Genomic DNA, 22,397 nt, shown 5'->3' with positions numbered 1-22,397 from the left:
CCATATGAGGGGATTAGATACACAGCTCAGCAGACAGTGGTCCCACATGAGGGGATTAGATACACAGCTCAGCAGACAGTGGTCCCACATGAGGGGATTAGATACACAGCTCAGCAGACAGTGGTCCCATATAGGGCATTAGATACACAGCTCAGCAGACGGTGGTCCCATATAGGGGATTAGATACACGGCTCAGCAGACTGGTCCCACATATGGGATTAGATACACAGCTCAGCAGACGGTGGTCCCATATAGGGGATTAGATACACAGCTCAGCAGACGGTGGTCCCATATAGGGCATTAGATACACAGCTCAGCAGACAGTGGTCCCACATGAGGGGATTAGATACACAGCTCAGCAGACAGTGGTCCCACATGAGGGGATTAGATACAGCAGTGCACGTGCCGGATTATCTGAAGTGACTGCTGTTATAATAAACCATAATCTGGGAAACAAACATGGCGGCTGGTTTCCATAGTAACAGGAAGACCGCGCAGCCCAGACACGGTTATCATGGCAGCAATGAGGACGGTTCTGTAGATATGGGCTCGGTCTCCGCCGTTACCGGGTAATAACGTCTCAGATCTGTCCATGAGATCAGCCCAGGCCTCGTCCTCCGCTCCCGGCCTCCTGTACGGCAGTTCTTCCGCCGGCACCCGCCATCTTGCTGTACGGAGCGACCCCTGATCTAACATCCGGTTCCGGGTTACCGGGCGCCGCCCAGATCCCAGGCAACTGGGCTAACAAGCATAACAAGGCAGTGCTGGGGTCTTTGTGACGTCATTGAGCGCTCCGTGACGTCACCGCGGCTGATCTGCCCCAGGATGGCCTAAGCAGAAGGCGCAGGTGGGTGTCTGATCCGCGTCATGTGACTGGTGGGGGGCAGCAGTGTGCCCTGAGGTGTCTGCACTGGGGCTGGGCTACGTGACAGTACTGTATGGGGCCCTGGACGGGTAAGAGCCTGCTGGAGAACTACAAGTCCTAGCAATCACCGAGGGCGGCTCACTGCCAGAAAGCAACGCTGCTACTGCTGTGAAGTGATGGAAAGTGATAAGCCCTGCCCACAAATACTGACCACGCCCCATAAATTACAGTGCCCGTAGATATATATATATATATTTATATATATATATATATGTGACTGTGAGAGTGTCCCCTGTATGTAGTGACTGCCGGAGAGCGCCCCCTGTATCTAGAGACTGTCCCCCATATATAGTGACTGCCGGAGAGCGTCCCCCGTATCTAGAGACTGTCCCCCATATATAGTGACTGCCGGAGAGCGTCCCCCGTATCTAGAGACTAACCCTCATATATAGTGACTGCCGGAGAGCGTCCCCCGTATCTAGAGACTGTCCCCCATATATAGTGACTGCCGGAGAGCGTCCCCCGTATCTAGAGACTGTCCCTCATATATAGTGACTGCCGGAGAGCGTTCCCCATATATAGTGACTGTCCCCCATATATAGTGACTGCCGGAGAGCGTCCCCCGTATCTAGAGACTGACCCCCATATATAGTGACTGCCGGAGAGCGTCCCCTGTATCTAGAGACTAACCCCCATATATAGTGACTGCCGGAGAGCGCCCCCCGTATATAGTGACTGCTGGAGAGCGCCCCCCATATCTAGAGACTGTCCCCCATATATAGTGACTGCCGGAGAGCGTCCCCCGTGTCTAGAGACTGTCCCCCATATATAGTGACTGCCAGAGAGCGTCCCCCGTATGTGGTGACCACCGGAGACTGCCACCGTATCTGGTAACTTCTGGAGAGCGCTCCCAATAGAGCTGAGGGTTTGTTACAGTTGTATCCGGCCTGTACAATCCTCTGTGAGGTAAGTCGGGGATCACATCTGTGTCCATTCACAAATTCTGTTGTGACGTCTGTCAGAGATGAACGAACAAAGACGTTTCAGCTAAAAACGAAAGTTCACTTGATGGTCTCCATTATAGTCAATGGGATCTGACGGTGGCTGCTATTTTAGAGCCCCCCCCCACCCCCACAACACTAGGGAGAGCCCGAGTATAAAACATTGTCAGCACAGATCTGTATTATGGTGTAATAGTTACAATGTATCAGTCGGGGGCGCTCTCTTCACAGAGGATACAATTGTAACAACCTCTCAGGCGGGGTTCACACCTGTGTCCGGTTTCCGGTTGGGGATTTCGTCCCCCATTCTGCTTGAAAAATGTGGAGAGAGAAGTCCTGCAAGAATCTTTCAGGCGGTGACCCAGCGGACCCCATTGTAGTCAAACCACGTTTTAAGTGGGTTGTTGTTGTCACAGGGTGGAGCGCCCCTTTAAGTCGTTCAGCATCCGTGCAAATCTGCAAAAATTCTGGTCAGGAGAGTGGGGGATGAGGAGGAGATCTCTGTGCAGGATTTGGGGGGGTTGTGGTCATTCCTGTTGGGGATAAAGGTTTCCCTTCCAGTTTTGTTGTTGCCGACAACCTGTAACAATGGGGGGTGGGGTGAGGGCTTATGGAGGGGACTGGTCTGTACATGCGGAACATCTGAGAATATTGTGTAATGTAGAGTGGAGGGCAGTGAGCGAGGGGTCCGCATAGGACAGCGCTGAGAAGGAGACCAGAGGTGGGTGGTCTTCAGTGACTGTCTACTATAGGGGAGACCCTAGTACATAATGGGGTGTGTGATATGTAATCTAGGTTAGTAACAATCCCGACCATCGCTCTATTCCAGTTCTCACGGTATCATGCACAGCTGAGCGGTCCTGTTATGGAGGTCACAGTAGGACCCCCTTGTGAGGAGCGGCTCCCCACGCCTGGCGCAGAGGGTGAAAGAAGCATCCATGCAGAGCTGGCTGGACATGGAGAGGACGAAATCAAGAAACCCAGCGAGAACCCCGGCGAGGTGAAGAAAGATGAGGGCGAAGTGGAGGAGGAGCTGGACCCCCGAATTCAGGTATCTACACAAACTGCTCCAATCCCTGCATAGGCCTGAGTCGGAAATTGCAAGACTACCCCATGTAGCCATATTGCCTGTCCTGCACTGTTGCCAGAGTACGTTTCCCCCATCTTTCTCAGCTGCAGTCCCAGGAGGTGGAACCTCATTTAAAAGGATTTTCAGGCTTATTAATTGACAACTTATCCTCAGAATAATATCAGGATCTGGCACCCTGACCCCCAGCCCATCAGCAGTTTCAGTTGCAGCGTTTGGGCTTTCCAGCCTTTATAATGGATGGCCTATCCTTAAGATAAGTTGCCAGTTAAAGTCTGGCACCCTGACCGATCAGCTGTTCGGGTGATCGCTGCAGCAAGCACAGCGCCATCTATTGTATAGTGGTCATGCTTGGTATCACAGCTCTGTCCTTGCACTTGAATGGGATGCGATCAGTCCATGCAACTGATGAATGTGACATCTCATCGCCTGTGAAGCAGAAATGGCACCGAAGCGGTGCGGCTGCCACAACACAGTGCTGAACTGTAGGGGACCTGGGTGTCAAACCCTCGCTGATCTCTGCTTCAAAATCAGCGCCAGATTGTGCCTGGTGAAAAGGCCCTAACAATTCAACATCCTATAGAAGCCTTATATCATGGCTCTGTCCGCGCGCCCAGCTGACCCCTTAACTGTTGAAATTAAAGGGATCAGAACCAAAAGAAATGACCCTAAAAATAGACCCAGTCACTTCCTCTCCAGCTCGGCGGTCGCTCCTGTACACAAGGGTGGATGTTGTCAGCTCCTCCATAATCTCCTTGGGTAACCTCTTAGTCAGCAGGTCCTGGAGGTGGATGATAATCTGCGATACATAATTCAGTGACTCATAAGAGATGAAGGAGAAGACTGTCAGGCCCTGAGGGGGGGGAGGCCTAATAATAAGAGACGCTTCCAGGTATTGTCCTCAGCAGGTATAGCTGACCATATATATATATATATATATATATATATATATATATATATATATATATATATATATGTGTGTTGGGTCATCCCACAGCAGGCAGGTGTCATGAAAAGAACAGCGGGACATATTGGATTTCATTATACCCGATCCTTCTATTTTTGACCCAGTAAGCCGCAATCAGGGGTGTCGGGCAGCTGGTTACTCCCTTCTTGAGCATGCATCTGTTTGTGGGGGCTGGGAGAACAGGTGTCCGCCAAGTGAGTAGGTATCCTATATGTATGGACAACCTAAGGTCAGCTCCAGCTAGAAGGTATTGATGACTTATCCTTATAATAGGTCATCATTGGAGGTTCAATACATGGTCTGCTGACAAGGCCGCAGTGTCCAGGTGAATGGCAAGCACAGCGCTATAGATATTGTAGGGCTGGGCTGTTCTTTGTATTGAAGCTCAGCCCCATTCACTTGAATGGGGCTGTACCATGTGACCCATGTATGTGACATCATCGACACAGGAAAGAGGCGTGGTCCTTTCAAGCAACCGATGGGCCATATTCCATGTTATCAAACCCCTATATATCTTACAGATAGGTCATCATTGTGCTGTCTGGGGCAGTGGCTGAATCCTCATTTTTCCTAGGACCATGACACCAGGTAAAACTTGATAGTTCCTGCCCTTTGACACTCTAGCCTTTTATCCCAATACAGTGGAGGCCCCCTGTTCACCTGGATGGGGCTGAGTTGTCATTTGCGCCCCTTCCCCCCACTTTTCTCTTTCTTTGTCTCCCCTGCTAATTCGCTGCCTTGTATTTTTCAGGAAGAATTAGAGCGTCTAAACCAGGCGAGCGAGGAGATTAACCAGCTGGAGCTGCAGTTGGATGTAAGTGCCGCCACGCGCTGTCACCCATCCTTGTATTGTATTGTATCAGCCTAATGAGCACTGACCCTGTCCATGCTGCCCCCTGCAGGATGCCCGCACTGCCTACCGCCGCATACTGACCGAATCTGCCAGGCGCCTCAATGCTTTGGCTACTCAACTTGGAGCCTGTATCGAAAAAGCCAGACCTTACTATGAAGCTCGGAGACTGGCCAAGGAGGTAGCGCTCACTCCTGGGAGGGGGGGTAGTGCGGGGGTTCACTTTATTTTTAATGTAACCAGTGTGAGGTTTACAGTCAGAGCTGCTAACTGGAAAATGGAAATGAAATATTCATAAGTTCAGTGGAAACAATGCCCAGCAGCCTGGACTACTGCACCCAGCAGCGGTATTGTATGTGTAGACCACACTGCTTTACTCCTTCTCATTAACCACAGGCCCAGCAGGACACACACAGCGCAGCCCTGCGGTACGAGAGGGCGGTCAGCATGCACGCCGCAGCTCGGGAGATGGTGTTTGTTGCAGAGCAAGGAGTCACCGCTGACAAGAACAGGCTGGACCCGACGTGGCAGGAAATGCTAAACCACGCAACGTGCAAAGTGAGAGAGGGCGGACAGCCGGGGAAATGTAGACTAACTAATCTGTTCATAGATTGCAGTACTTACCTTTCCTTAGCAATAGATTCATAGATTTATGTCCCCCTGCAGTAATGAAGCATCTTGTTATATCCGGTACACTATATGGATGGAGCTGATACTTCATGGCTGCAGACTATGAACAAACCTGGCGGACACTGTAGAGGCCTGTGCAGATACAGCAGGTTATATGTGCCACTGGAATCACAAATGTCATGTTTGTGTAAAAGAGGGTATTGTTTGGAACATTAAGGCTGAGGCCCCACGTTGTGGAAACACAGATTTTTTTTTTTTTTTTTGCAGATTTTGCTGGGGTTTTTTCAGCCAAAGCCAAGAATGGCTACACAAGGAATGGGAATTATATAGGAGGGTCTTATACTTCTATCTTCTGCTCAATCCATTCCTGGCTTTGGCTCAAAAAACCGCAGCACAATCTGCAACCAAAGAAACTGCCACTGAGTTCTGATCCTGCATCTCCACAAGCAGGGGACACCCACTGAGCTCTGATCCTGCATCTCCACAAGCAGGGGACACCCACTGAGCTCTGATCCTGCATCTCCACAAGCAGGGGACGCTCACTGAGCTCTGATCCTGCATCTCCACAAGCAGGGGACGCTCACTGAGCTCTGATCCTGCATCTCCACAAGCAGGGGACGCTCACTGAGCTCTGATCCTGCATCTCCACAAGCAGGGGACGCTCACTGAGCTCTGATCCTGCACCTCCACAAGCAGGGGACACCCACTGAGCTCTGATCCTGCATCTCCACAAGCAGGGGACACCCACTGAGCCCTGTACCTGCAACCCCACAAGCGCGGAGCTCAGAAGCTTTAGCTCTGCCAGCAGTACCCCCTGATCTTTAACCCTGCAGTTATACAAACAGGGAGCATCCACTGATCTCCACAAGCAGAGGCCAGGATTCATATGTGGTGTAGAGAAGGACAGGTGATCTTCGGTAAGATCTTTAAGATGATAGGGTATTAACACCCCAATAGTTGAATTTTTATGTTTAATCTGATTTTATTAAATTTTTCAAACATACCAGAAAAATACAAAAACAAAGCAATGGTGTAATGGGACACGGCCTCGCCTGTAACCCAGAGGACAGGGGGGAGACCCCATCCAGCCTTCTAGAACATGCTGTGACATAGCAGAATTTTTTAGGGTGCCGACTTTTTATGTCCTGTCTTATCACTTTCCCCCTGGTACTAGGTGAATGAGGCCGAGGAGGAGCGACTGCGCAGCGAGTACGAGCATCAGAGAGTCACTCGCCAGTGCCACGAAGCTGAAGCCAAAGTTCAGACTTTGCAGAAGAGCTTGAAGCGCGTCATCATCAAGAGTCGGCCATACTTTGAACTGAAGGCGCAATTCAATACAGTGTTAGAGGTGAGTGAGGCTTCGCCATCACGGTGCAGTGTGATTGGGGGCTCTACAGGTAAAATCCAGGAACTGATTTTCTTCAAATATATTTTGTAAATACAGAATTTTTTAAAAAAAGTTTATTGATAAAGTTTATTTTTTTTAATTGTCATTTCAATTTTCCAGCATGATTTGTGATGTAGGGAGAGGGGTATGCGACTGCAGCTTCTCATTCTGTGGATTCCGTGCCAGAATCAGCGCCAAAATACTCTGTGTGAATGGACCCGAAAGGGGCTTTTTCACAGGAAAGGTCATCAGTATCTATTAGAGGGGTTCAACACCTGGACCCCGGACCGATCAGCTAATGAATGGATCCTGAAGCCACCCTGCTACTACTCATATAATGGGCACAGATCTGCAGCCCCATCCACAGGTAGTGACCGGGTACTGCACCTCTGCGTCTATTACTTGTATATGAGCAGTTCTGCTACTGTCACCATCCATTTCTATAACTTCGGGTGTCCAGGGATGGCGGCATCAGCTGATCGGTGTGGAGTCCAGATGTTAGACATTACCTATCAGATACTGATGACCTAGCCTGTGAATTGGTTATGCATAAGAGAAACACCGTAAAATCCCCTTTAAGTGCGAGCTGCAGCTGCAGTGTTACACTAAATCCCTTGACTCTGCGTCACATTTTACTGACGGCAGCCATTGCAGAAAACGTTCCTGAGAGGAGGGCAGATAAACAGAGCAGATCGCGCGCGGTCTCGTGGGTGAAGCCATGTTTTATGGCCGGCAGTAAAGCTGAATTGCCGCACAATGCTCACCATGAGAAGAAGATGCAATCTGTGTAGTAAACCGCACGCTAAATGATATCGTTTAGGTTTCAGGATCTCGGCTTCCTGTCAGGGAATGGGAACATTTGTGTCTACATTCAGAAGCTGATAGCACCTAACAAATGCGGGGACATGAAATGTTTTCACTTTATGATCGGGGAGTCCAACCTCTGGGGCCCATGATCCTGATAATTAAGGGGCCACAGCACTAGTTTAAGGCTGAATTCACAGCTGTGCTCCTGCTACTTCCCTGTGCAAGAACCTGCAAAGTGGCCCTATTCACATACAAGGACCTGCACGTGTCCAGTACCAGTATGGACAGACCCCCCCCCCCCCCCCATCATAATGTGATGCCATATCCTAGTGCTCTGCTGTAAGTTTACAAGATAAGCAAACTCCTATAGGTTTGTCACAGTGTGTCAGAAAGTTTTGTGGCCCCTGTGTTTTATATTTGACGTATTCTGAGCTTTCACGTTGTAACAGATTTCAGCTGTACAAACAGGACTAGGTCAGGGAGAGATTTGTGATAAACTCCCGATTATTAGAGCTGTTATTGTCCTCTGTATCTTACAGGAACACAAGGCTCGGGTCACCGCCCTGGAAGTCAAAGTGTCCCAAGCAAAGCTGAGATACTCTGGAACGCTACGCAATCTGGAGCTGATAAGCGAAGAGATCCATGCCCGACGCACACATGGGCCTCTATTAACACTTAGGGCCCCACCTCTTGGAGCCGAAGCACCCACCTCTATGACAGAAGGAGACCTGGGTCCTCCGGCAGACACGGTCTCCCTCCTCAGCCTGCAGACCATCGCATCTGACCTGCAGAAAAGTGACTCGGTGGAGCACTTGAGGGGGTTGAGTGATGTGACCAGCTTGGACGGTAGGGATACAGAACCTGAGGAAGGGGAGAGCAGCACAGGGCGGGAGCGAGGAGGGGGGAGAGCTAGTGCAGGGATGTTCAGACACAACAGGAGCGTGAGTCTGTGAGCTGGCATGGGGGAGGGGGGCGGGTTAGCTTTGTAAAGCAGGTAACATTGATGCAGACTAGTGCAGCTTTATGGGGGTGACGCAGCTAGAAAATGGATCATGTGATTTTATGGTGGAGGAAGCTCTAAGACCGGAGTAAAACTACTAACAAAAGACACGAGCAAAGGAATGACGAGCCTGAATCTAATCCATTGACATTTTCCAGCAGAACGCTTCTAGGTCTAGGGAAGTATTTGTAGCCGGAACAGGAGGACTTTACTTGGGTATGGAGGACATAGGTAGGCGATGAGGACTGTGATCGCTCAGGAGGACACGTCTCGCTGCTATGAGAACTGTGTCTGTTTGATGCAGCACTATGTCACTCTCAATAAATATGTTGTGGTGTCTGAGCCTGGTGAGTGCGGAATCCTCCAAATGTGTGCAGTGGGCGCAACTCCAACACCTGTTACATGGTCGTGATCAAATGAGATGGAAAGTGATACATGGTTGTTACCGCACCATTGGCAAGTGTCACAGATCATTCTAATCCCAATCTTTAAACCCTCAGATGTCATGGTCAGTACTCACTGCAGCACCTAAGTGGGTTTATAGTAGGTGGGGGCTCCTTAAAGCCTATCGGCATCTCTGCAACAAAACCAGGGGTGTCAATGGGTTGCCTTGGCTGTCAGAGACCTAACAATCGCCCCCAGGTCTGCCATGTAGCAGAACCTATTAGATCCTGCTTAAAGGCTTCTACCCATGAACATAAATTTGTAGACAATGAAAAGCTGAACATTGTGCAAATATAAATAATTAAAAAACATGGCTTTCCTTTAACCATCTCAGTGGTGACATCTGTTGTCTTCATTTGGTGTCAATGGATACGACCATGAATGAGGGAACTCTCTATGGTCTGGGACTTAGCCATGATGTTTTTTCTATTACGGTCGGGTATCTTCTCATATATGTAGTGTAACCAGCCATGATGTCCTTATTGTGGTCAGGTTATCTTCTCATACATGTAGTGTCCTCCTGATAACCAGCCATGATGTCCTTATTGTGGTCGGGTTATCTTCTCATACATGTAGTGTCCTCCTGATAACCAGCCATGATGTCCTTATTGTGGTCGGGTTATCTTCTCATACATGTAGTGTCTCCTCCTGATAACCAGCCATGATGTCCTTATTGTGGTCGGGTTACCTTCTCATACATGTAGTGTCCTCCTGATAACCAGCCATGATGTCCTTATTGTGGTCGGATTATCTTCCTGCCATCCTGTCCACAATAATGAAATCCTGGCTGGGTCTAATGGGTCTCAGATCATGGAAAGTTTCTACATTCATGGTCATATTAACTGGCATCCATTGAAGACCTCAGCAGGGCCTAGTAGGCTTCCTATCAGTGTAAAACACCAGCAATGCAGAAGTTCTGCGGTGGATTATTGATGCAATTAAAAGATTCCAGGATCAAGTATCATAGTCTGAAATAATAAAGTGGTTAGAATAATTTATGAAAAAAAAAAACTGGTAAAAAATTTCCTTCTACAAAACACTAGGTATAATTGGTATTGTCGCATATGTAATGACCCAAAGTATAAAATGATCTTCTTGCTTATCATGTATGGTACAATGTGGTAAAACAAACCAGAATTTCTCCATCCGTCTTTCTAAGAACAGGAATTAAAAGCTCATCAAAAAGTTACATCAGACCAAAAATGTAAAACTACAACTCACTCTACAAAAAACAAGTCGTCCCCCCCCTCAGCTATGTCCATGGAAGAGCCAAAAAACTAAGGTAATGTTGGTGGAATGTGGCAACACAACGACAAATAATATTAGTATAAAAGCCAAATGTTATACATTTGGTAAAGTCGTCCTTGTACAGACACAGAGGATAAAATGAACCTGGGTCGGATTTGTCTTTTCTCCGTCACCTAAAAAAATTCCTGAAAACATTCTCAATATATTATAAGCTCGATAGAATGGTTCCATTAAAAATACAACGTACTCCACAAAAAAAAAAACAGACCCCATGTGGCTACTTCTGCAGAATATGTGAAATGTGGCTTTTGGAACGCAGAATTTTATTTTTTTTTAATGACCTAGAGTTTAAATAATATTTTTAGGTTAAACACCATGAATTTTTTTGATGATTTTGTTTTTAATTTTCAAATTAATAGCTAGATTAAAAAAAAAAAAATCCTAAAAATCTTGCAATTCTAACTTTTGCCCACAAAGCCTAAAATATTGGGTGACTTCCTATAGAAGGACATGGGCGATAGACACGATGGTCTGGCCAGACCCTACGGACTTCTATGGGAATATTTTTTCGGCATGTTCTGTGACCTGCGCAGAGGTCATTGCGTGTGCTGTAAGTGAGGTGACTGTTGCAAAGAAATCTACAGCGAACAGGAAGTCTCAGCATATTATATGGCCTAGTGGACAAAGTCAGAACTGCAGGATTTTTAGGATATTTTTAATATAATCACATGCAAAGATTTAGAGTTGTCATGGAGACCTGGTGTGGCTTCAGATCGACATCTACATCAATATCCATCAGGCTATATGGCGAATTTATGTCTGTACATATATGGACTTCCATGCCCGGAGAAGACTTCCATGGACAACCCTGCACGTGACTGAAGACGACCTGATGGCGTCACAATCCATTAGTACTGCCACTTCAGGCTTTGGGCCTGTAACTTGCAGCATCAGATCTCCGCTTTCGGGTGATATATTACTAAACAGTTCTCACATTTTTACAGTGACCTTTAAGGGACTAAATTCTTATAAAAATTAGACCCAACAAAAGGGCTGGAACCATTTTACAAGCAAGAATCAGCGAGCAGAAAACACAATGACTGGCGCAAACGGCGGCTCTGGACTCTTAATAATTCAGATGAGTTATAGCCCGATCTCCCTGCTCAATACGGACACCAAACTACACGCTAAATTGATTGCGGTTTGCCTGAGCCCGTACATGGGAGACCTTGTGCACCCTGACCAGGTGGGATTTATCCCCTGTAGGGAAGCCTGAGATAATACCTTGAAGGCCTTCTCTGCAATCCATTGTGCACAGCGCTCGCAGATCCCTATGATGTTGCTATCCTTGGATGTGGAGAAGTCTTTTGATAAGATGGTTTGGGGTTTTTTTGGAGGTGACTCTGGCGCATCTTTGGCTGGCACCATTCTGCTCGCTCCAAACTCTGGGTTGCTCTTGAGGAGTCGCTGAGCCCTCTCACTGCTCTTCCTTGGCTTCATAAGAGGCTTTGGTCTGACAGCAAAACTCACCTGCTCCCCTATGTTGCTCGGCAGATGCTGGGGGTGTGCCGTCTATATGGCGTGATGTGGAAGCTCTTTAGAAACGATGGCCCAATGACTCCGATCTCGAGCAATCCAGACTTTCCTGTGGCGCTCCGCTCCTCTTTCTTGTCTCACTCGGTAGGTGATCCGGTTCTGCAATTCCGGCAGGTCACATCGGCTTCTTCCCTTCTCCCTAGCACTGTATTGTTGATCCAGACTTCACACCCCAACTCGTTTGCCCCCCATTGGCAGCACTGTCAACTCTCCCACTTCTAGGCCTCTCTGACACTCTAACGATCTTCATAGAGCCCAGCTTACTCTTGAACATGTCTGCCTTTCCCCCTCTCCTCCTACCCACACTGTTTCCCTCCTGTATGATGTGTTGTTGGAGCATCCTGATGGTAATCTGCCAGTGTTCGTGGATAGTTGGGAAAGGGATCTGGGTGTGTGACCCTCTGCCTTCCGTGTGTTCCACAAGTTTTCCATCTCGTGTAAAGCGCAGGAGACTAATTATAAGATACTCTTTAGGTGGTGCAGAGCTCCATGAACTTTATCCCTCCACGTCTGAACGATGTTGGCGGTGTCACTCTGCGCCCTTTTTAGCCTGGGATTTGACGAGTTGTCCTGCAGGTCACAGGAGTAGACCTGGTGGGCGATCTTGCCCCTTTACTCCTCTCCATATTTTCGTGTGAGTTCTAGAAGCCCACCCGTAGACTCCTGGGGTTTATGCTGGTCGCAGTAAGGTCGGTCATCTCTAGACTCTGGAAGTCCCCGACACCCCCTACACGCCTATCCTGGCTGATGGAGGTTCCTAGCTTACGTACTATGGAAAGTTTGATGGCTGAGCTTTGTCAAGATGACAGAGTGCACCAGCAGACGCGGCTCCTTTGGAACCATTTCTACTCTTCCACCGATTTCCAAACCTTTTTCCCTTGTGTGTCCTCGTAATGTTGTTGCTCCTCTTGGTATTTTTTCTTTATCATTGGTTCTCATGTATTTGGTACACGATTCTAATTTGACTCTGCTGCGTCAGAATTTTTTTATTTTTTGCTGAGGACTTTCCTTATGTGACTCTTCACTTCTGCTTTTGGACTTGACCAATTCCGTGTTGTACAAGTTCTGGATTATTTGACATTCAGGATTTTCAGCCATATTAAAGGGATTTTGCCTTGTACTATTAGACCATCAGTTGCTTTCGTTCGAGTTGTGAAATGTTCTTTCAGCCCTGCTGTTCCTATTGGGGTGGCATTCAGTATGGCCACCATTGTGGCTACCATATTTGTTACAATGAGGAGATTTTCCAATTGGGAGTCTCGGGAAGTCTGAGTGACAACTTGTGTGATATCTGTATTATAAGCTTTATTAGTTGTCACAGCTTTCACCAGAACCAGATGGGTAAAGTTATCAATATTGTGGCGGTCAACTTGGCAAATTCAAGGTATGGGTAGTCACTGTATTTGGGGGCCCTGGCAGATATGGGTATTCAGGATACTCAGGGGGTCCACTGTGACCAGTATGAAGGACAGTGGTGGCTTTGGAGCTTTGTGTCAGGAAACAGACCCGTCCTCTCTAACCATACATTATAAGGGTTATCCACACCGAATTTAGGACAGATTAGATCTGGGCCGCGATAGTCTGGACTGTATTCTGTGTCGTGCAGCGATATCTTCCAGGCTCCGCTTGTCATCTCTTATCTCAGTGAAGCAGTAAACAGCACATGGAATATATTATAGCCTCGTGTACAGAGTGACCCACATCCTGGAGGGCACAATGCCACGGGCGACACCGCGGGGACTGTCATTTGTGGCAGACGCCTGAGGTGTGAGGCGCGGTGTGGAAGCAGCAGGGGCTGGTAGTGATCAGACGGGCACAGCTGGTGACGCGGCTCTGCCCCTGTGCACACTGAGATCTCCTGCTTCCCGTAGTCTACTGCTCACTCTCCTGGTACAAGGCTTCACGGCTCACTTCAGCCTCCTTAAAGGGGCACTGCCATATAAAGTGTACACAGTCTTATCAGAAGTTTATTTTATAGGGGTCCCATATTACTAGTGATGAAGTATTACATGTGCTGACATCTAGCGACCAAATAGACTACACCGCAAACAGGAACAAATATAGGATTTGGAAACTTAAAGGGGTATTCCAGAAATAACAAGTGATCCCCGATCCACTGTATAGTAGATAACAGCTAGATCTGTAAGACTCCCATTGATCTTGAGAATGGGGGTCCTGAGTCCCACCTGTTTGAATGGAGAAGTGGTTGGTAATATGCAATATCTCACTAGCAACATCCAAGCTTATGCTATGTCCACATCTGTGCTCACTGCCTCTCTATATTATCTGTGAGTGCTGTGTGTAGATTCTCCAGTGTATTCTATGAGATGCAGCTTCATACTGCTCTCTCCTGATTCTCACTGCCTCCCTATATTATCTGTGAGTGCTGTGTGTAGATTCTCCAGTGTATCCTATGAGATTCAGCTTCATACTGCTCTCTGATTCTCACTGCCTCCCTATATTATCTGTGAGTGCTGTGTGTAGATTCTCCAGTGTATCCTATGAGATTCAGCTTCATACTGCTCTCTCCTGATTCTCACTGCCTCTCTATATTATCTGTGAGTGCTGTGTGTAGATTCTCCAGTGTATCCTATGAGATTCAGTTTCATACTGCTCTCTCCTGATTCTCACTGCCTCTCTATATTATCTGTGAGTACTGTGTGTAGATTCTCCAGTGTATTCTATGAGATGCAGCTTCATACTGCTTTTTTTGAGTTTTACTGTTTTACATCAGTTTGTGTTGCGTGCAAAATCTGAAGTTAATATATGAGATACATCTTGATGATCTGTGATTGCCTTGTGTACACTCCTCATCTTCACCCTCCTCTCTCCTGTGATTTGCAGTGCCTGTGTATACTATCTGTGAGTAGAGTCACCAGCTTCACACTGCGCTTCCATCACTCCCAATGCCTGTTTGTACTATCTGTGAGTGCTGTGTGTAGAGCCTCCAGTGTATCCTTTGAGATGCTGCTTTACACTGCTCCTACCTGCCTCCTGCTTGTAAGAGCTGTCAGGGAGAAACCAATCGCAAGTAGTGATAGGTTTCACATAGAGAAACACCGAAGCTATGAATTGCCTTAGGGGACACAAATTCTATGTCACTTATCTAGTGACATGAATATAGAGCAGCCTGGAGAATCACAATCCTCTATAAGCTTGTATCTGCTTATTGCGACTCCTGGAAACTTGGACTGTCATTCACAAACTGAACAGAACTTCCCAAAGAATGGCGCCGGTCACGTTTTTATCCCACGGTTACTGATCTGGTTACATCCACTCTCGCTATACAATGACAATCTGGTGACTGCAGTTACATAAGCAGTAAGTAGTAGCAGTGTGTGCACAGTGGCCAGGTATACGCCGCAGTCCTCCAGCGAGTCTCATGTAAGGGCTGATCATGGCGACCGATGACTATATGACTGGTTATTAACACTTTGGGGAATTGGCTGCTGCGGTGATGGCTCGGGCTTCACTACACAACTGTCAGCAGGTCTCATGACTATTTGGGTAAACAGTGGGGTTCTCGTATGGCTAATACAGATGTATACAGAGATGTATATGGAGGATATGCACAAAGACGTGTAACTGAGTAGACTGTTCTGTAGGCAGAGCTCTCTATAAATACCTCTTTGTATACCCTTACCTTGTATACATTTATACCCTTACCTTGTATACATACCTCTCTGTATATGCATGTTCCCTATATACAACTTTCTACATACTTCTCCTCCATCTACACCTCTCTCTATATCCTTCCCTTCTATATAAAGCTTTGTGTATACCCTATATACTTCTTTCTGTATAGCCTTAGCTTCCATATACACCTATTTGTCGACTCGTATTTTCTATATACATACCTCTATTTATATACTTCTTTATGTATCATGATCCTCTCTATACACCTCTCTGTATATTACTATTCTCTATATACTCCCCTCTATATACTGTACATATTTATATATCTTTACCCGTTATACACCTTACATATCCTTATTCCCCCCCTGGACTCCTTTACGTTACTGTTCCTCCTTCTATACCTCTCAGTAAGGTAATCCTTTGCCCCACTGGACCACCATAGACTGTCAGTAGTAAATAAAGCACCTGCGCTATTTTCGCTGCGTTTTTTTTGGCGTGAACAGGAATTGTTTACTTTCTCCAGCTGAGACACATCACTCGCAGTGGTTACTGTCACCTTAAGACCAGTTTGGCCATGTATCTGCCAGATTTACCTGTGACTTGCTGAATTCTGTCCTGCTAAACTGGATTTGGGCCTGTAAATCTGTCCGATACACAAGCCAAGCTTCCCAACCTGAACCTGGGCACAGTCTGAACAGTCGCCGAACACTTGTACAGTCTCCTATTGACCCCTAGAGATTAGGTTGTGCCCAATATGGATGACAGCTCCTGCCCAATCCTTCCATGCACCTATGAGCCCTGACCCCCATACACATGCTTGGCTGAGAGTGCATGTTATTTTGAATGTACAGAATGGAGTAGGCCGCTGCCAAGACTATCCTGATGATTTATCTCCCATAAGAACACTAGGATTGGGCATGTTGACATCCAGCTGCCCGCTCGTTCGCACCTCTAGCCTCTCTATTAGGGAAGAGTTCGGACGCCCTCATACAGACTGGATGTTCGGACGGTTCTGGCACATTCCGCACACGCAGCAGATATTATCATGTCTGTGCCCATCTTTACTTTTACACCATCTGACTCTTGTCGCCTTCTCTACTTGCAGTATGAGCATAACTTACAGCCATATTGGTCAGTCACTGGTGTGGTCACCTATAGACACGTTATGTAGCCCAGAACTTCCTCGGTCTCTCCACTCCAGGCCCTGTCTCTCTCTCACCGTTCTCACATAATGGTTCAACAGGCTCAACTTCTCCTCAGGCTTCTGTCACTCCTCAGTATGGCTAGGCCCGGACCTTGGCTCACTAGAGGCACAAAACCTACAGTTATAGGGGAACACGTCAACTCCACCTACAGACACTATGGGCTCCTGTCCTGCAACGTTCACCAGTCAGTGCAGGGTATCAGTAATGGCCACTTCTGACTATCACCTCCAGGAATACATCCAAGAAGAAAGCCACCAACTAGCACAGGGAGGTGGACATTGCTGTGTTTCAGGATGGAGGGCGGTGCAATTATTCTCTATATGTGCTGTTGTGGCCGGTGGTGCAGTAGGTTGTGCCTTTTGCGCCACTTTGTACCTTCTGCACGGCCTACTCATACGGTGTCCTGGGGCTTTTCTGTCACACCGGGGCAAGAAGATCTTAAGGGGCCCTTTACACGAACAATTGTGCTGTATGTGGAAAAAATGGAGCCATTACAGCGAGGAGACGGTCACGGGTACGTTTCCTTTTCACATGAGAAAACCAATCATGGCATCCACTAGTTATCATTCTTCTCTACTTATTTCAGCCATGCAAGTCTATAGGTTTGTGAAAAAAACCATGGACAGCAGACAGATGTCCTCCGAGAGCTGACCGCGCTTCATCCGTTTTTCAGTGATTCATTGGTAGGTGAAGCTTAAAAAACAAAAAAACAATGCCACACGAAGCGGACACAGAAACGCGCTAGATGTACAAGGTCCGTTTTTTTATAACCTGGAAAACAAGAGCTGCCTATTGACAGTTTTTTGGCACTTTTTGGGGTCGGCTTTTCGCTGGTTGAGTCTGGTCCAGTAACCTGTCCGAGAAGTCCTAAAGTAGGTCGTAACGTAACACGAAAGCCAATGGAGGACCCGTGAGAGCGGAGCGGATCTCCTGGACAAGCAAGGACGCTGCTCCACGTTGTGTGGGCCTATCAGGAAACTGCGGTATCCAAAAACTGCTGCTGGTGACTGCTGTACCCCAAAAATACCCCAGTGAAATACGTGGGGACAACGTGACCTCGTGCGAGCGCTGACTGCTTTGCGCACTGATGTAGCGGGAAGGCGGCTGTCCCTTACATCCCTTTAGCGTATAACGTAATGGTCATTACCGCTCCGTGGTCGCCATCGCTGGGGGAGGGCCCATGGACTCGACGGTACACGACATAATTCATTACAGATTAAATTATATCGCACGTCAATCATATTACATGCGGAAACTTTACGGACCCCATTACATCCGCGGTGTTCGGGTCTCTCATAGGATGGCACGGATGTTTTTTATTCCTGTAAATGGCGGACATGTGAACGGCGCCTAATAATGTGAGTGTGTACGTGTCACCTGCAGCTGACCCCGCCATGTCCCTATATACTCCTCTCCATATACCTCTAGTCTCTATATACACCTCACTTTGTCTCCATTTGCTCTCTAGTAGAGCGCCCCCGTGTCCCCCCATCTTCAGGCCTGTCTCTTGCTGTCTCTCACTAGGGCTCAGTCTCTGTCTGTCTCTCAGGGGGAGGCTGATGTAAAGAGACAGGAGGAGGGGGAGGGAGAGGGAGGAGAGAAGGGAGGAGAGAGACAGACAGCTCCAGAGAAAGAGAGGAGGGAGGAGGAGAAGGATGAGACAGCCTGGGAGCCTGAGACAGCCTGTCTGCTGAGCCATCGCATGGAGGAGGCCTGACATAGACTGCAGGTGACAGTCACCTACCATGAGGCCGAGCTCTGGATCACGCACATAGAGAGACCGTGACGGTGGACGAGAGACGGCAGAGACTGCAACTTCCTCAGGCCAGAGAGAGAGAGACGGCATCATCCCGGGGTGACTGCTGGAGCGTCCACACCCAGAGCAGGTACACTGCCTGTATATCGATGATATATACAGTATACACACATATACACTGTATACCATACACACAATGTACGCTAAATCTCCTGTACACACATTCAATACATTACACATATATACTACACGTCCTGTATATACCCTGTACTTATCACCTACAGAGTATATACTACACATCCTGTATACATCACCTACAGCGTATATACTACACGTCCTGTATACATCACCTACAGAGTATATACTACATGTCCTGTATATATCACCTACAGCGTATATGCTACACGTCCTGTATATACCTTGTACATATCACCTACAGAGTATATACTACACATCCTGTGTACATCACCTACAGCGTATATACTACACGTCCTGTATATACCTTGTACATATCACCTACAGAGTATATACTACATGTCCTGTATATATCACCTACAGCGTATATGCTACACATCCTGTATATATCACCTACAGAGTATATACTACACGTCCTGTATACATCACCTACAGCATATATACTACACGTCCTGTATATACCTTGTACATATCACCTACAGAGTATATACTACATGTCCTGTATATATCACCTACAGCGTATATGCTACACGTCCTGTATATATCACCTACAGCGTATATGCTACACGTCCTGTATATATCACCTACAGCGTATATGCTACACATCCTGTATATATCACCTACAGCGTATATGCTACACGTCCTGTATATATCACCTACAGTGTATATACTACACGTCCTGTATGTATCACCTACAGCGTATATGCTACACGTCCTGTATATATCACCTACAGAGTATATACTACATCGTCCTGTATATACCCTGTATACATCACCTACAGAGTATATACTACATGTCCTGTATACATCACATACATAGTATATACTACATGTCTTATATACATCTCATACAGAGTATATACTACATGTCCTATATACATCACATACACAGTATATATTACATGTCCTGTATATACCATGTACATATCACCACAGAGTATATACTACGTGTCCTGTATACATCACCTACATGGTATATACTACATATCAATATATATTTGGTAGTATATACTTCTCCTGTATACACACTGTATATCACCTGCATATACTACCTCTTCTGTGTACATTATGTACAGTGTACATAGTACCGGTGACACCTACAGAGTATATACTACCTCTTCTGTGTAAATTATGTACAGTATACATACTACAGGTGACACCTACAGAGTATATACTACCTCTTCTGTGTACATTATGTACAGTATACATACTACAGGTGACACCTACAGAGTATATACTACCTCTTCTGTGTACATTATGTACAGTATACATAGTACCGGTGACACCTACAGAGTATATACTACCTCTTCTGTACACGTTATATAGAAGTGCACCCTCTGCTCTGTAGATAGACGTTATATCCCCTCTGTATATCTTAGTTCTGTTCACATTTTGTATCCTATATCATATATGGAGTTCTATAAGGTCATGGGAGCCAAACACATGAAATGACATAAACCCGGAGCTGTCACATGATCATATCTCTGTCCTGGTGTCGGTCAGTGTAATATATGTGACATATACACTCACCGGCCACTTTATTAGGTACACCTGTCCAACTGCTCGTTAACACTTAATTTCTAATCAGCCAATCACATGGTGGCAACTCAGTGCATTTAGGCATGTAGACATGGTCAAGACAATCTCCTGCAGTTCAAACCGAGCATCAGTATGGGGAAGAAAGGTGATTTGAGTGCCTTTGAACGTGGCATGGTTGTTGGTGCCAGAAGGGCTGGTCTGAGTATTTCAGAAACTGCTGATCTACTGGGATTTTCACGCACAACCATCTCTAGGGTTTACAGAGAATGGTCCGAAAAAGAAAAAACATCCAGTGAGCGGCAGTTCTGTGGGCGGAAATGCGTTGTTGATGCCAGAGGTCAGAGGAGAATGGCCAGACTGGTTCGAGCTGATAGAAAGGCAACAGTGACTCAAATAGCCACCCGTTACAACCAAGGTAGCCAGAAGAGCATCTCTGAACGCACAGTACATCGAACTTTGAGGCAGATGGGCTACAGCAGCAGAAGACCACACCGGGTGCCACTCCTTTCAGCTAAGAACAGGAAACTGAGGCTACAATTTGCACAAGCTCATCGAAATTGGACAATTGAAGATTGGAAAAACGTTGCCTGGTCTGATGAGTCTCGATTTCTGCTGCGACATTCGGATGGTAGGGTCAGAAATTGGCGTCAACAACATGAAAGCATGGATCCATCCTGCCTTGTATCAACGGTTCAGGCTGGTGCTGGTGGTGTCATGGTGTGGGGAATATTTTCTTGGCACTCTTTGGGCCCCTTGGTACCAATTGAGCATCGTTGCAACGCCAAAGCCTACCTGAGTATTGTTGCTGACCATGTCCATCCCTTTATGACCACAATGTACCCAACATCTGATGGCTACTTTCAGCAGGATAATGCAATGCCATGTCATAAAGCTGGAATCATCTCAGACTGGTTTCTTGAACATGACAATGAGTTCACTGTACTCCAATGGCCTCCACAGTCACCAGATCTCAATCCAATAGAGGAGCATCTTTGGGATGTGGTGGAACGGGAGATTCGCATCATGGATGTGCAGCCGACAAATCTGCGGCAACTGTGTGACGCCATCATGTCAATATGGACCAAAATCTCTGAGGAATGCTTCCAGCACCTTGTTGAATCTATGCCACGAAGAATTGAGGCAGTTCTGAAGGCAAAAGGGGGTCCAACCCGTTACTAGCATGGTGTACCTAATAAAGTGGCCGGTGAGTGTATATGATGGAGCCCATGAAGGCTCTTAGAGCGCAGCAGTGTACACGGTATATACTCCATCCCTGTATACATACTATATACATTGGACACTACTTCCTCTGTGTACATACAGAATATACAAGGGACATACAGTATATACTCCATCACTATATACATGACAATCATGGGGGTAATAACAGTCTATGAGAGCAGGGAAAAGGGTCAGACATCTTGCCTGTGGCTTATTCCCCTCTCCTGCATGAAATGAATGTGCATGCCTGGCTGTGCAGGGAGTGCATGTACGGTAAAGGACCCTATAGTCTGGGCCCCTCCTGGCCTCGGCCTACCTACCTCTGGAGAACCCCTTTAAATCTGGTTATGAATGACTGCAGAGAGGCGGCGATGCCCCTGAAACGTCCGGATAGATTGTATTTCCCAGGCTGGATGCAACGCGAGACGTTCGCCCTTGTGTTTATATTTTACATGCGGCTAAATAAAGTAGATTCAGAGAGGCCGAGAAGCTTCCAGTGCCGTGGAGCAGTACAAAGCTCTGCAGCCGCTACCGCCACTGACTCTCAGGAAGGGTTCCCTGAAAGATGTCGTCTGCTGCTGCGTTAGATTTGTACTACAACCCCCAGCATGTCCACACTACACTATTACACGGTATACATAGAGGACTACAACCCCCAGCATGTCCTCACTACACTATTATACTGTATACATAGAGGACTACAACCCCCAGCATGTCCTCACTACACTATTACACGGTATACATAGAGGACTACAACCCCCAGCATGTCCTCACTACACTATTACACGGTATACATAGAGGACTACAACCCCCAGCATGTCCTCACTACACTATTATACTGTATACAGTTTTGACCAAAAGTATCGCCCGCTGCAGTTCTATCAGATAATCCTCGGTGTCTCCCAGATAATGATTACAAGCACAAACTCTTTGGTAATATCTTCATTTATTTTGCTTGCAATG

General features: G+C 46.9%; 2 protein-coding genes across 3 annotated transcripts in view; both read left to right on the top strand.

Annotated features, from left to right (window-relative positions):
- Window positions 1-710: 710 nt before the first annotated feature.
- On the top strand, window positions 711-8,936 carry SH3BP5L (SH3 binding domain protein 5 like). Of its 2 annotated transcripts, none has more exons than XM_075260003.1 (7): window positions 711-847; window positions 2,696-2,917; window positions 4,672-4,734; window positions 4,823-4,951; window positions 5,167-5,328; window positions 6,575-6,748; window positions 8,134-8,936. In XM_075260003.1, the coding sequence occupies exons 2-7, from the start codon at window positions 2,732-2,734 to the stop codon at window positions 8,545-8,547; spliced, it is 1,128 nt and encodes a 375-aa protein (XP_075116104.1). In that variant the 5' UTR covers window positions 711-847; window positions 2,696-2,731; the 3' UTR covers window positions 8,548-8,936. The 2 variants fall into 2 exon arrangements, with proteins under 2 accessions (XP_075116104.1, XP_075116105.1); XM_075260004.1 differs by lacking the exon at window positions 711-847 and adding an exon at window positions 997-1,831.
- Window positions 8,937-18,341: 9,405 nt separating this feature from the next.
- Window positions 18,342-22,397, top strand: part of GABBR1 (gamma-aminobutyric acid type B receptor subunit 1) — a 92,341-nt gene continuing 88,285 nt past the window's right edge. Inside the window, exon 1 of the mRNA XM_075259985.1 lies at window positions 18,342-18,609. The gene's annotated coding sequence lies outside the window, so the exon portion shown is untranslated. The remainder of the gene's footprint in view (window positions 18,610-22,397) is intronic.

Source organism: Leptodactylus fuscus, chromosome 11 (genome assembly GCF_031893055.1).
Source record: "Leptodactylus fuscus isolate aLepFus1 chromosome 11, aLepFus1.hap2, whole genome shotgun sequence".
NCBI lineage: Eukaryota > Metazoa > Chordata > Amphibia > Anura > Leptodactylidae > Leptodactylus > Leptodactylus fuscus.
The sequence above is the reverse complement of the archived record's forward strand: the minus strand, read 5'-3'. Positions and strand labels throughout refer to the sequence as shown.